Below are 12,101 nucleotides of genomic sequence, written 5' to 3'. Positions count from 1 at the left end.
CACCGTACGCTTTGGGCACTTACTGGCCGCTGTACGGTCGGGAGTCGGCGGCTGATTTGCTCTCCCTGGAGCGGAAGAAATGTTTAAAGGTCCCCGAGCTTGGCCGTCAACTTAAAGCTCTCGGAGTGGAACTACTCCCAGCGGCGCACGGGGAAATTGCGTTTTACTTTGTTCATAAAAAATTGCTGCATGGCCAATTTCTGCCTACAAGTCAAAGCAACTCGTAAGTTGGGTCACTCTTATCTCAAGGCACCGCTGTCAGACCAACGGCTGGTCTCCAGCCACACAAACTCACTTGGCTGGCACTCTTGCAAAATATGAGCCAATCTTACAGACAGATGGAGCCAGCCATGCAATGATTTGTGAACACCATCCCTCCATCACGCAGGCACAGTTCTTCGCCCTTCTCTAATGCTTCACCTGGGTTCTGTTTGCTCTGGTAAATGCAGACGGCTAGTGAAATTGCGTGTGACCCACTCCCCCTAGTGTCTCGGCTGGATACAGCCCTTACGTCATCTCAATAGAAGCTCATATTTCCCTCTCAGACAATCATCTGGAAAAGAAGAGAAAAAAGATCACCACATGCCTGCCTGACTATCTTAAAACTCCAGCCCCCTTCATCAAAATGTCCGCCTCGCCTGTTTGTCACATCTCAGCATCTCTCCCGCCGGCCGACTCCTTATCGCGCAGTCTTCAAGAAAAAGAGCTGGCACGGAAGGAAAAGCGGGGCGGTGCGCTCTGACCCAGCTTCCGAGCATATTCAGACAAGGGGGACGTTTTGAAACGCTCACCTGCCGCGGTCTCACGGCACAATGGGCTGGCTGGCTCGCGTCCTCTGCCTGGGCTATTTCCACTTTCATTAGAGAGCAACAAAGAGGGACATTTTCTCCATTTATCTTTTGTATGGAAGCAAGTCCGCTTATACGCCATCCTTAATAGGCTGTGGACGAAACATATATGAAGCCATCAAATCCACCAGTGGGAAGGAATGAGCTATAGTGGTGCCTTGAGATACAAGCAAATGCGATTTACGAGCGTCAGTCAGTCGTGGAACTGTATACTGCCCTCCGGTGGCCTTGGCAGGCATACCATTCGGAGCAGCACAATGGCCATTGAATTGAAGGAATGGCGTGTTTAGATCAGAAGTGTTTACTTCTGTATGTTCTATTTAATTATGCCATAAGTGCCTACTTTTAGGAAGTAAAATATGGGGGTTCATACATTTTAACAAGAAATTGAAATGCCATCAATCTGTTCCAAGTCGACCAAAAACCACCCAATTTTGTTCCATATTCTAATCAATGAAATACAATAAAAGCACCATATTGTTTTGAAAAAGACATTTCAAATTGTAAATTGGTTTTACAAAAATATTGCTATCATTTTATGTCATACTTTGTAAGAATTTGAATGTGTATTTTTATTTATTTTGCGTTTGGACTTTTTCTCGGGCACAGGGTGTTTACTTGAGCTACATCTGTCTGGCCGTATCGGCGGCTCCTCATCTGTATCCAGCTAGCGCGTTAGCATCAGGGTTGATTAGCGCTGATGTGATATGGCAGCTGTAATAACAGGATTAACTCAATCAGTGCCGGCCTGATGACATGTCCCGGTGTTCCTGCTCGTCACAAATAAATTGGAAGCCAAAAGATTGAGAATCTCCTTGGCGGACTTTCTTTGGAGGTCACGATTTGGCGGGCGTGCACGGTATACAGAGCGCTTTATCGCATCTCGGGCTGTTTCATGAGAGCAAAATCCTTGAGGGAGGGGTGAAGTCCGATAGATATCCCCCCCGCCGCCGCCGCTGTAGATTGGTGAAGAGACACTGTACTCCACAGTCGTGCGCACAGTCGTTACTTTGACGAAGCGTACGGAGACAGAGGGGGTATACATTCCGGAGGTGATTAGGGCCGCCGGAGAAGTCAAACGCTCGGCGGAAAGGTCAGGTAAACAACAAACGCCTGCCTGCCTGCCTGCGTTCACTGGGGCCACGGCAAAGTTTTGCCAGATTTTTTTCAAGGTTGAACAATCAGACATTGTCATTATGGTCTCCACTTTGAACAAGGCCATTTACGGAGCTGATTTGGCGTCACCGCGGAGCCGTCCGGAAATGCCTTGAGTGAGGACGACGGGCACTTACGATAGCTGCGTGAGGTCTGCGGCGTGAAGGTGCAGCTCCCGGGTGAGCCGTTCCATCAAGTCCACGGCCTGCTCTGAGGTGAGGGAGCTGAAAGTACACACACGCAGCCAAGCGAGGGTCAAATAGGCTCCGCACAAACGGGCCATTTGCACGCGAGCATAAATACTGGACAATCTACTTAAGTTCAGTGAGGAACTATTTGTACAAGAATCACACAAAGAATGTGGCTGGCTAGAGAGGGAGGGAAAGGCGAGCTTGCTAAATCACCTGCTTTTGTCCCCGCCCGCAATGAGACAAACAATCAGGTGCAAATGGAACCTGCATGAGGTGTAATGGCTGCATCATATGGATGCGCCTCTCCGCCATTTCCCTCCTCCTCTCATCTTTCTTGCTCTTTGCGCACCATTCTCTCTCTCTCCTCACGCCCAGAGTGAGAGTACACAAACGCGGCGGGCAGGAACACGCGCCCCTCGCCGCCCCTCGCCGCCAGACGAGAATAATAAGGTGCAAATGGAATGGAGGTGAAGTATAATGGCGCTCTGATAAAGCCATGCCTCATCTCAGCTCAGCTCAGTCCACGTCTTCTCGCTCTTGCAGACTAAATGGCTGAGGAAATAGACCAAACAAAAGGTCATTTGCAGGAGGGGGGCCAAAATAAATACACAAGAAAGCGCCTCGGTTTCTGTGGATTTTGACGAGAATGCGCCGAGAGGCGGCCAGGTCAACAAACAGCCGGGGATGGCATTGAGACAGATTCACTGAATGAAAACGATTCAAACTCCAAGAATATTTCTTTGCTTGAATGGCTATTTTGTTGGATGGCCATTAGTTACACGTTCAGAATCGCAGTATCGAGGTGACCAAAAAAGGGCCTTTTTGGGCAAGCTCGCCACCTACAGCGGCGGAGTGGAAATGCACCGCCTTGAAGGAGTTATTTCAGATTGGCCGAAGGGAAGGCGTTCCAGCGGAGAGCTCCACCACCGTCAAACGCGGCGACGGCAGCAGTCTGTCAGATAAGCTCACCTTTTAAGTGACTCAAAAGAAAAGCCTTTTGGCCTGGAACATCGGCGCCCACGCGCGGCGGCGTGGCGACTTTACAGGTGAACGACACAACACTCGATAAGGCCATAAAGGGATTTGAAAGAGGGCCGGAAGGGATGTAATAATAATGACTGAGGCCGCCAGAGCCCGCCAGAGCCCGCCCACTTTCACATGCAGTCATACATAGTGTGCAGCAACACACATTTGTTTTGTGCACATTGACGTCGGTGGCCATTGGGGCCACACAAAGAAGGAAGTACACTACCGCTAGCTAACGTTCATTTAGAGTCAGAAAGCCACTCACTCAGAGCCGGTTATGATGTATCCAAAATGTCTGTCCTTCCCTCTGCTGGAAAACTCCTTGACTCCGACGTGGACCAGCTGAGTTTTCACTTTGATGTCATTGCCGGCAGGCTTCTGCATCCACGCTTCCATTTGGGAGTGCAAAGCGTCAGGCAGGGCCGCGCCGCCGGTCAAACGTGAGGCGGAGCCTTGGCCGGCAGCTGACGCTTTGCTTTTTTCCGCGCCTTGGGACTGCGTGGTCCGGCTCCGGACGCTCTCCAGGCCCGCCGCTTTTTCAGCGGGAGCGGGTTGGACCTCAGAGGAGTCACCCATCTTGTCCAGGTAGTCGAGGAGCTTGGAGAAAATGGCCGTATGCTGGCATATGAGGAAGAATCATTGAAGAGAATAAAGTCATACCGTTTGAATAGATCATTATCATGTTATCAAGTTAAAAATGTCATACCGTTTGAATAGATCATTATATAATTATCAAGTTAAAAATGTATATTTTTATCAATTGATTTATGGCCCAAAAATGGTGACTTTTACAAATACAGAATAAGCCTCCTCGCTCGAGTCCGAACGTGCAGTTCATTGAGTGCAATTTGTTTCTGCGTGCGCCTCCCCATCAATTTCACATGTTTGAGTTTTGGATTAGACATGTCTCCTCCTCATTCGGCAAATTCATTTGTGAATTGCGGCGACCGAGAAAACGGAATTCACCTCGTCGACGGGGTTCTCGTTGGCTGTGGCATCTTCTCGTTGGCCTGGAAACAACATGCAATAGAGAAGTCACCCGAGTAAATCTTAAAATGGCGACAAATCCTGCTTTCCACTACCTTGTCCAAATTTCAAAGGGTCTTTCTGATTGACTTTCTCCGCTTTTACGCTCGAGACTCGGTCGGGTTCCACGTCGGCCCTAAGCTCGGCGTCTCCCTCCTGGGGTTGCCCCGCCTGGGCTCCCCGCAGAGCGCCGCTGATGATGCTGGCCAGCTGCTCCAGGTCTTTGGCCATCCAAGGCTCCATGTTTAAACTGTGCCCTCCCAAACGGTTGACCATATCTTGGATCATAAGATCTGGGAGAGAAGAAAAGACGAGAAATGATACATTGATAGAGCTAAAGGTTAGCCTTTAGCATCAGGCACATGAGTCTATGTGAGAATGTCAATGCTAGATGTCAAGCAGGTTGTTACCGTTGGTGAAATGAGGCGGCTTCTCGGCCGTCGGTCGGTCGGACCCGCTCCTGAACAACAGTCCATCCAGCTTGGCTTTCGGAGATTTGGGACTAAAGGCCAGGTGGACCTCATCTGGCGGCGGACGCACGTAGCCGAGGTAACGGAGCTTCCCTTTGGACCCTGTTGGTCCGCCTTGTGTGAGGAGCTGCCCCAGGTGGTTGGAGAGGGGCCTGTAGGGGGCGCTAAGCTCGGGGTGCCTGCCCTCGCCGCTCTGAGAGAAGATCTTGGTGATTGGAGGTTGGTCGGCTGCCTTCTGGAGACTGTAGACGCTGGTCTCCCTCCAAGCCGACTTTGGCGGACCGCGCTCGTCATAAGCGCTTACGCCTTCGTTCTAGAGAAGAAAAAAATCAATCAATCAATCTGTTGGTCATTTGTTGCTAGGCAGAATGAGCACTGTGCAAAATCATCTGGAAGAGCTTCTGACCCGTGTACTGGCCGCCTCTTGTTGGACTCCAGGCTGCAGCCGTGGCAGAAAACGCGAACCTTTCAGGAAGCCCTGAAGGTTCCGACTCAACTCGGCCTCTGCGGGCCTGGCTTTCCTCCCCGCCGTCCCGCCGTAGGAGCCGAGGGGCACTTGCGATGCTTCCCGATGGCCGAGGGCGCCGCCGCTCCTCAGCTTGGAGAGCTCTCCGGAGACGGCCTGCTGGGTGATGTCGTCCTGCCAAGCAAGACCTGCGGGAGAGCAAAGGTGCCAATCGGCTCGTATCCACTGACTGATTATCACGCCCCCCCCCCCCCCGCCCGCCTCTGAGAAGCACAAACGGCTGGCTTAATTAACACCGCAGCATTCAAAGAATTGCCCGTCTGGGCCTTCGAAGAATTTCAGACACTCAAACATTCCCCCGTGGTCTCATCTGGTGTCTTTTGGAACGAGGCGATTCTAATTAGTTTTGTTTGATTTCTTAAGGACACGAATAGAAGAAGAATTTGCTATTGCGCACGGGCAAAAATGAAAGTGGAGGAACCTACCTTTCACGGCAATACAGTGATGGCATTTAACAAAAATAAAAAAGTTGAGAAGCTTTTCTTTGTAACTTAGTAGAAATGAAAGGAAGGACACTCCAGCCCACTTTACAGCAGATCAAAATATTAAATGTGATCATAATAGCAAATGCTGATTGTGTTTGGTGGCTGCGGCCGAGAGTTAAAATGCTTTTATTGCCCACCACCACACACAACCTAATTCTAAGTAAGACATGCTGCAAAATGTATAGAAATAGCACAGCAGATATTGTTCAACAAAAGCTCAATTTGTGTCATTTTTGACAACCTTCAAAGCCTCATTCTAGTCTTTGTCGGGCAAAGGCTAAGCTAATATGCATCAGGAGCTCCCCGCTTGAGTCATTTGGTATTGTAGTGGTGGCGGGAACCTTGACAAGCCGCATACAAACACAATTAATTTGTTCACGCTAAAAGCAGGTTACTTTCAAATGCCCCTGAAGCCTACGCCTCGCACTCACGCCGACTGAATGCTAACATTAAAGCGGGTGCTCCCTGCGCCACGTCGCACCGCTTTGTACTTTCACGGTCACGTACATTTTCATCAGGGGTTTTTTCAGGAAACTTGATTTGTTCGCTGGAAAAAAACCTAGACAATGCCTTTGATGTTTTCAGAGGTCATGGAAAAATAGTGTGGATATAGTGCGCACAAATACTATTGCGCTATTCTGATGCCTCTTTTTCCCCTCGTTTGAACAAAGCTCCATTCCCATTGATGTGAGTGACATGCCATTTTTGAGATAAGGGGGATTTTCAATCAATTCCATTGACGTTCCTCGCCAACTTCGCACCCCGGAACAACTCCATTCTCGGCAATTTCACCCGCGCGACACAATGCTGTCGACAAAGCCGACACCGCCGAGACGATGCGCCGCCGATGACATAAATAAATAAATGAATGGCTGCAGTGCATTGTGGGGCAGATACAATTCAAAATGATGACATCACTACCTCAAGGTCGGAGTTTAAACGGCAGGCCCTCCGCATTTATTCATTTCACGCACCCCCCCTTTTACACTTTTTATTTGACCCCCCCCCCTTCCCCCGGCTGACTGTTAATGGTTCACGCCTGTTACAAGATATTAAGCTCAGAGTGGCCTGCAAAAGCCAATTATGTTTGCACTGGGTGGGTAGGGGACTTAATCCGCCTCATGTTTGTGCGGAAGGCATCTACTGCCCCCAGGTGGGTCAGCGTGGCAACTACAATTTGCTCAGTTTGGACTAAATGACTCATACATGGACACGATGTAAAATGATTGTCAGTCTAGCTTCATGTTTTTCCCCCCTGCGAAGGCATATTGAGCGCCATTCGTCATTTACAGTGACATTCGTCTACAGGGAAGGATTTAAAATCCTCATCAATCACTTTCTCCACTCAGGTGGCCATCTTGCTATATCTGAGCACACTAATTTTTTTGGGGTGTGTGTGTTAGCAGTTGAGCGTGTACCTCGATGAGCCAGTTTTTGCAAGAGAGTCCTGAGACGCAGTAAGCCGGAGGAAGACACGTCATACGTATTCAGGTCTGCGCCGGCCAACTCCTGACACCTCCCGAATACTCCATCTGCACATCAGGAGAAGAAGAGCGACCATGAAGAAACAGCATTTGGAAGCAAGACACCCCCGATTGGCATCTCTTTTGGCGATAGCAAAGACTATCAAGAGAGTGGAAAGTGGTGTGTGTGTGTGTGGGGGGGGGGGGGTGTTACACTGCAAATGGAGCACAGCAGCCTAGCTCCATTCAGGTCGCTAGGCAACCGGAGCCAACCAGTTGTAACGGACGAGCGGCCGGGACCTCTGGAGGAGACTGAAATGTAATAAAGACGCAGATAATTCCATCCATCTGACTGGCTAGAAATGGCGCAATCCAAAGGCGTCATCAGTGCACAAGCAGCGCAACTTTTAGTGTTGAAAATGGGGAGCCACGTCGGAGAGTACAGAAAAAAAAAATTTCATTTGCTGTGACTAGCTTACTGCTTTTATATTCTGTGTGTTAGCTCCCCCGCTCCTAAGAGACAATTAACCAGCCCCACCGCTAGTGGGTGTTTTATTGATTTTGCGGTCAACTCCCCCACCGGTTACATTTGAATTCATATTGATCACACCGTATGCACTTTAAAGGGAAACGTGCATGTTTTGCACGACTTGAGGGCACGGCGTTTGTCATATTGGCGTTTTAGCAAAGGTCATTAGCAATGTGGAAGCATGAACGGATTTGGGTGTTCCTTGCTGCTGCTGTATTGACAATAAGTGTAATGACAAGCTGGAGACAAGAGTCCGATGAGATAAGCGCAGCACTTCATCAATCACACGCTTGACGGCTCTGTTTATCTGCACTGGACATCGAACCCTGACTGGACATATCGATTAGCGCCGCCAATCGCACCCCGTCTAAATGTGTCCCAATAAGTCATCACTTGTCTCCTCCCTCCGTCTTGGCATAATTACGCACGTAGCTATCTCCTTCACACTTTAGATGGCAGCCAGCAGTGTGTGGGTTGCGGGATCTGGATTTATGCTTCTTAAAAAAAAATAAAAATAAATAAAAAAAAATTCTCTCTTTATAACTTCAACATGAACCGAGACGCGGCGAACAGAATGAAAGATGAATTTATTGTAGGTGCTTTATAATTACGGTCTGATTTCACAATGTAGAATAGAAATAGGTTTGCAGGAAGACACAAGGAAGAGAGAAAAAAAAAAAAAAAAAAAAGAATAAAAATGGAGTCAGTGCCTTTCCTTGACAATCCCAGAAGGGAATTGCATTAATAGAGGCCTGTTGCCATGGAAACCGACTCGCGATGCTGCACATCAAACAGTACGCAAAGCCGGCATGTCATGGCCAGTTTGCTTTCCTTCCTTACGTCATAATCGAAACCCATCCGTTACTTTTGTTATGATGCGCAGTGCTCCGTGAGGGACCGGGCTTGGAGTAAAGCAGGTTCGCACGACAGGGAGGAAGTGAAGTGGCCGACCCCGGCACCGCACTTTCTGCTACTCATCGCTAGCGATGCCAGGTTGCTAAGCAACCAAACCAGACAGCGATATTTCCATACCGTCTGTGGTGACCAATCTGGAAACTCGGTTTATATGGAAATGAAGGCATTCTCAGCTTTTTCAAATAGATGATTTAGAGGAAACTCAGTATTAAGTAGACAACAAAGTAAAAACAATTCAAAAGTAGTCTTACCGTTGACACAGAACTCGTAAGCTTGGCAAAGGTCATCTTCAAACAGGCAACCTAAAGAAAACATGCATGGGGAAAATACAATCAAAATTCAATGCGTGTTTAAAACAAGAAAAGGAAATGCTCTATAATGAAAAGCTGGAGGCTGAGTTTTTAACCATAAGAGAATAAAAAAGGTTTGAATGAGAAGTGTTCCTTGGAGTGAAAACAATGCCCAGTGGCCTTTTTGAGCATGCAATTTGCAGGCTTACTTTACCTCCTCATCACTTTTTTGCCTTCATTTATTTAATCAGGAAGCGTGTCAGCTCTCAATATTAATTAGGACCTTCCATTAAATCAAGCATGCAGCTGAGCGTGCGCCTGCGCTCGATAAAAGCGGCATCCTCTTCCTTCCACCGCCGTGGCGGAGATGATTAAAAATGACGCCTTTTAATTAAAATGTAATCTCCGTTGATGCAGCTGATTAGCGATTAAGAGTGTAGGTGGAACAACAATGATCCAGTCTCAATGGCAAAACCAAAGTCCACGAGCTAATTGGTCAAACTTTGAATTGGCTCCAAATTCTATGCTTTTCATTGAGAATACATTTTTACATGAAAAAGAAATTGCCATTTTTGTTGAAAATCGATCGATCAACTCATGACTCATTTGAGATTCCGGCAAACGAACCGAGGGAGCAGGTGCGAGCGGGCCTAACACAGAATTCCCATGCAGGTCGCTCTCTGCCAGTTGTCCGCCCGGCAACGGCCCAGGCCATGAATTAAAGATGGCTGCGTGGCCATGGCAACAACCACAAATGGGCGAGTTTGACCTGGCGTCTGGCCTGAATCGAATGATGTCCCTCGGCCGTTCACGAACCAGCGCTCGCTCGGCCTTTCTTCTTCCGTTTGGACATACTTTACGGTCTGTGTTTTGACCTTTTCCTGCCCGTTCTCTTCATTAGGAGCCCATGACTCATCCTCTTATTACATGAAGCCATTTTCACAGCCCCCGGGAGGCCAGATGTGTGCTTCGTCACAAGCGACGAGAGCGCCGCCGGCCAGCCGGGCGTTGTTTTGCCAACGGCTTCTCTCTCCGAAGGAGGCTACGCTAGCCGCTATAATTGAAGTCTTCTTCACACTCCTTCTGTTATCACACCAGCCAGCCAGCCAGCACAGGAAGGATCACACTGAAAGTGTGCTGCCATCCCACCTATCTAACCACACTTTTGTATACTGTAGCTAATTACGCGATATAAAGCAGATAGAGCTTAATGGATTATCAAATGAATCAACGTCATCGTTTCGAGCCATTCTTTAAGTTCAGCTTGTCCAAAACCTCAAGAGCAGGTAAACATTCTCCCATTTCTAGGTGGCTACAGACTTCCAGGAATGCGATTTGGACGTGTGCCTGCCAGACGGCAGCGTCACGGCAACCAACGTATGGCAGAGCAACAAATCAACTGCCACGTGGCAATAAAAACCCATACATCGTAATCACGTGACGCCGGTTGTCAGCGCCCCCCCCCCCGGCGTGATTCATTGTCACGCTCCACTAAAATGTCGCGGCTCGCGCGCAACACCCGTCAAAAGCCATAGACATCAGCAATATGGAATTTTGAAAAGCAGTCATACTTTCCTACTTTGCCTGCACAAATGAATACAAATGCCTCCAAGTGAATTTATAAAGGCATCATCCCAATCCATTCATATGCTATCATCTTCAAGCATTTGCACAAATGCATACAAATGCCTCCAAGTGAATTTATAAAGGCATCATCCCAATCCATTCATATGCTATCATCCTAAAGCATTTGATGGCTGCCGATACAGTTGATGGTGAAGTTTGTCTCCCACGCTGCGCTGCTGACGTACACGCACGTGATGCTTCCAAATATACACGCCATGTTCAATATTAAACAGCCTGTATGAATCATCCCTCAAATTCACACTGTGGCTCCCATAACATAAGAATGGGAGGCAATGGACGTTAATAACCATTTCTAAATGTCCTGAGCATTTGCTGTTTTATATATTCATGCTCAAGCATTGGTCACTGAATGATCCTTCCAGCCAATCACTGAAGATGATCATCATTACAAAGTCAGAGCACCAAAGATGCATGTCGTTATTTGGAATACCATTTCAAAAGAATCTTTCAGTCAAATATCTATGAATACCTGAAAACTTCCCATCATCTTCTAATATTGTGACCAGTAGGAGTAAATCAAGATGCAAAGTGGGCCTTGTTGTCAATGATGTAACCTTCCTACGGGGATGTATGGATTTCACCTTGCAACTCAAAACTATTATTAGAACACTTTGTTGTTGTTTTGGGGGAAGATGAGGTAAACATGCAGCCCAATGCATGAGTAGAACTTAATACGAGGGATGTCAACTTTTCGATACATTCGACATTTGGACCCGTATCGTCACAATTCAAATAGAACATTTCAAAACAAGAGAGAGGCCTGCTCACCAAAGCTTCCGTCGGCTCGGGTAGGTGCGAAGCAGCACAGGCAGCCGGCCAAGGCGAAGACGAGCACGGGACACCGCAGAGACTCCATCCCGCCGCTTGGCTCAATCCATGACTGCGGCCGACCGACACCAGATGGGAGCGGCCCCGGAGGAATCGCCGGAGCTAGAAGAGCATGCTGTTCGCTTGATTCGGCCGGGGGAGGCTGGCGAAGGAGGAACCTAAAATGGCTGCAAAATAAAAGCAGAGCAGAGCGGAGCGGAGCAGAGCGCGGCCGTGGTTTTCAGCACCGAGAACAGCGACAGAGTCAGATGGATGAGCCCCTCCTAAATGTGACGTCACGGAGACGTGTGGGGGGGGGACGTGCGCGAGAAGAATGGGCAGGGATGCGTCGATGCAATGGGAGATTGAGAGGGAAGGACACCAGAGTGGCAATAAAGGGGGAATTCCTTTTACTATAGCTCTTCTGCTTACCTAGTATTAAAACATAATAATAATAATTGAGGGGAAAAAAAAAAAAAACAACACAGTGCTCGGCACGAGTTTCACAAATCAACACCAAATTTGGCAGACATCTTAACGTGACTGGACGCACAAAGTGTCAAAGAACCCATGCACTAAAGTGAACAGGATGTCAGCCATTTTATCCTGGACAGTAGAATAGTGAGACATCATACCTGAAAACAATGAAATAGTATGTCGTGTAGTCTTAACCACCAAACCAACATCACTCTTGCCTGCAAAACAAATACAGAAATATGACAA

At 48.1% G+C, this 12,101-nt stretch overlaps 1 protein-coding gene across 1 annotated transcript in view; it reads right to left on the bottom strand.

Annotated features, from left to right (window-relative positions):
* ptprn2 (protein tyrosine phosphatase receptor type N2) overlaps positions 1-12,079 on the bottom strand; it is a 52,527-nt gene extending 40,448 nt beyond the window's left edge. Inside the window, exons 1-9 of the mRNA XM_085938961.1 lie at positions 11,340-12,079; positions 8,886-8,936; positions 7,146-7,259; positions 5,123-5,370; positions 4,657-5,029; positions 4,303-4,539; positions 4,187-4,230; positions 3,486-3,838; positions 2,141-2,227 (exon numbers count right to left, since the gene is read on the bottom strand). Coding sequence (XP_085795087.1) covers positions 2,141-2,227; positions 3,486-3,838; positions 4,187-4,230; positions 4,303-4,539; positions 4,657-5,029; positions 5,123-5,370; positions 7,146-7,259; positions 8,886-8,936; positions 11,340-11,427 — 1,595 coding nt within the window. The 5' untranslated portion in view covers positions 11,428-12,079. The remainder of the gene's footprint in view (positions 1-2,140; positions 2,228-3,485; positions 3,839-4,186; positions 4,231-4,302; positions 4,540-4,656; positions 5,030-5,122; positions 5,371-7,145; positions 7,260-8,885; positions 8,937-11,339) is intronic.
* Between the last annotated feature and the right edge of the window lie 22 nt (positions 12,080-12,101).

This window comes from Syngnathus leptorhynchus, chromosome 19 (assembly GCF_054491065.1).
Source record: "Syngnathus leptorhynchus isolate UIUO chromosome 19, UIUO_Slep, whole genome shotgun sequence".
Classification (NCBI taxonomy): domain Eukaryota; kingdom Metazoa; phylum Chordata; class Actinopteri; order Syngnathiformes; family Syngnathidae; genus Syngnathus; species Syngnathus leptorhynchus.
The sequence above is the reverse complement of the archived record's forward strand: the minus strand, read 5'-3'. Positions and strand labels throughout refer to the sequence as shown.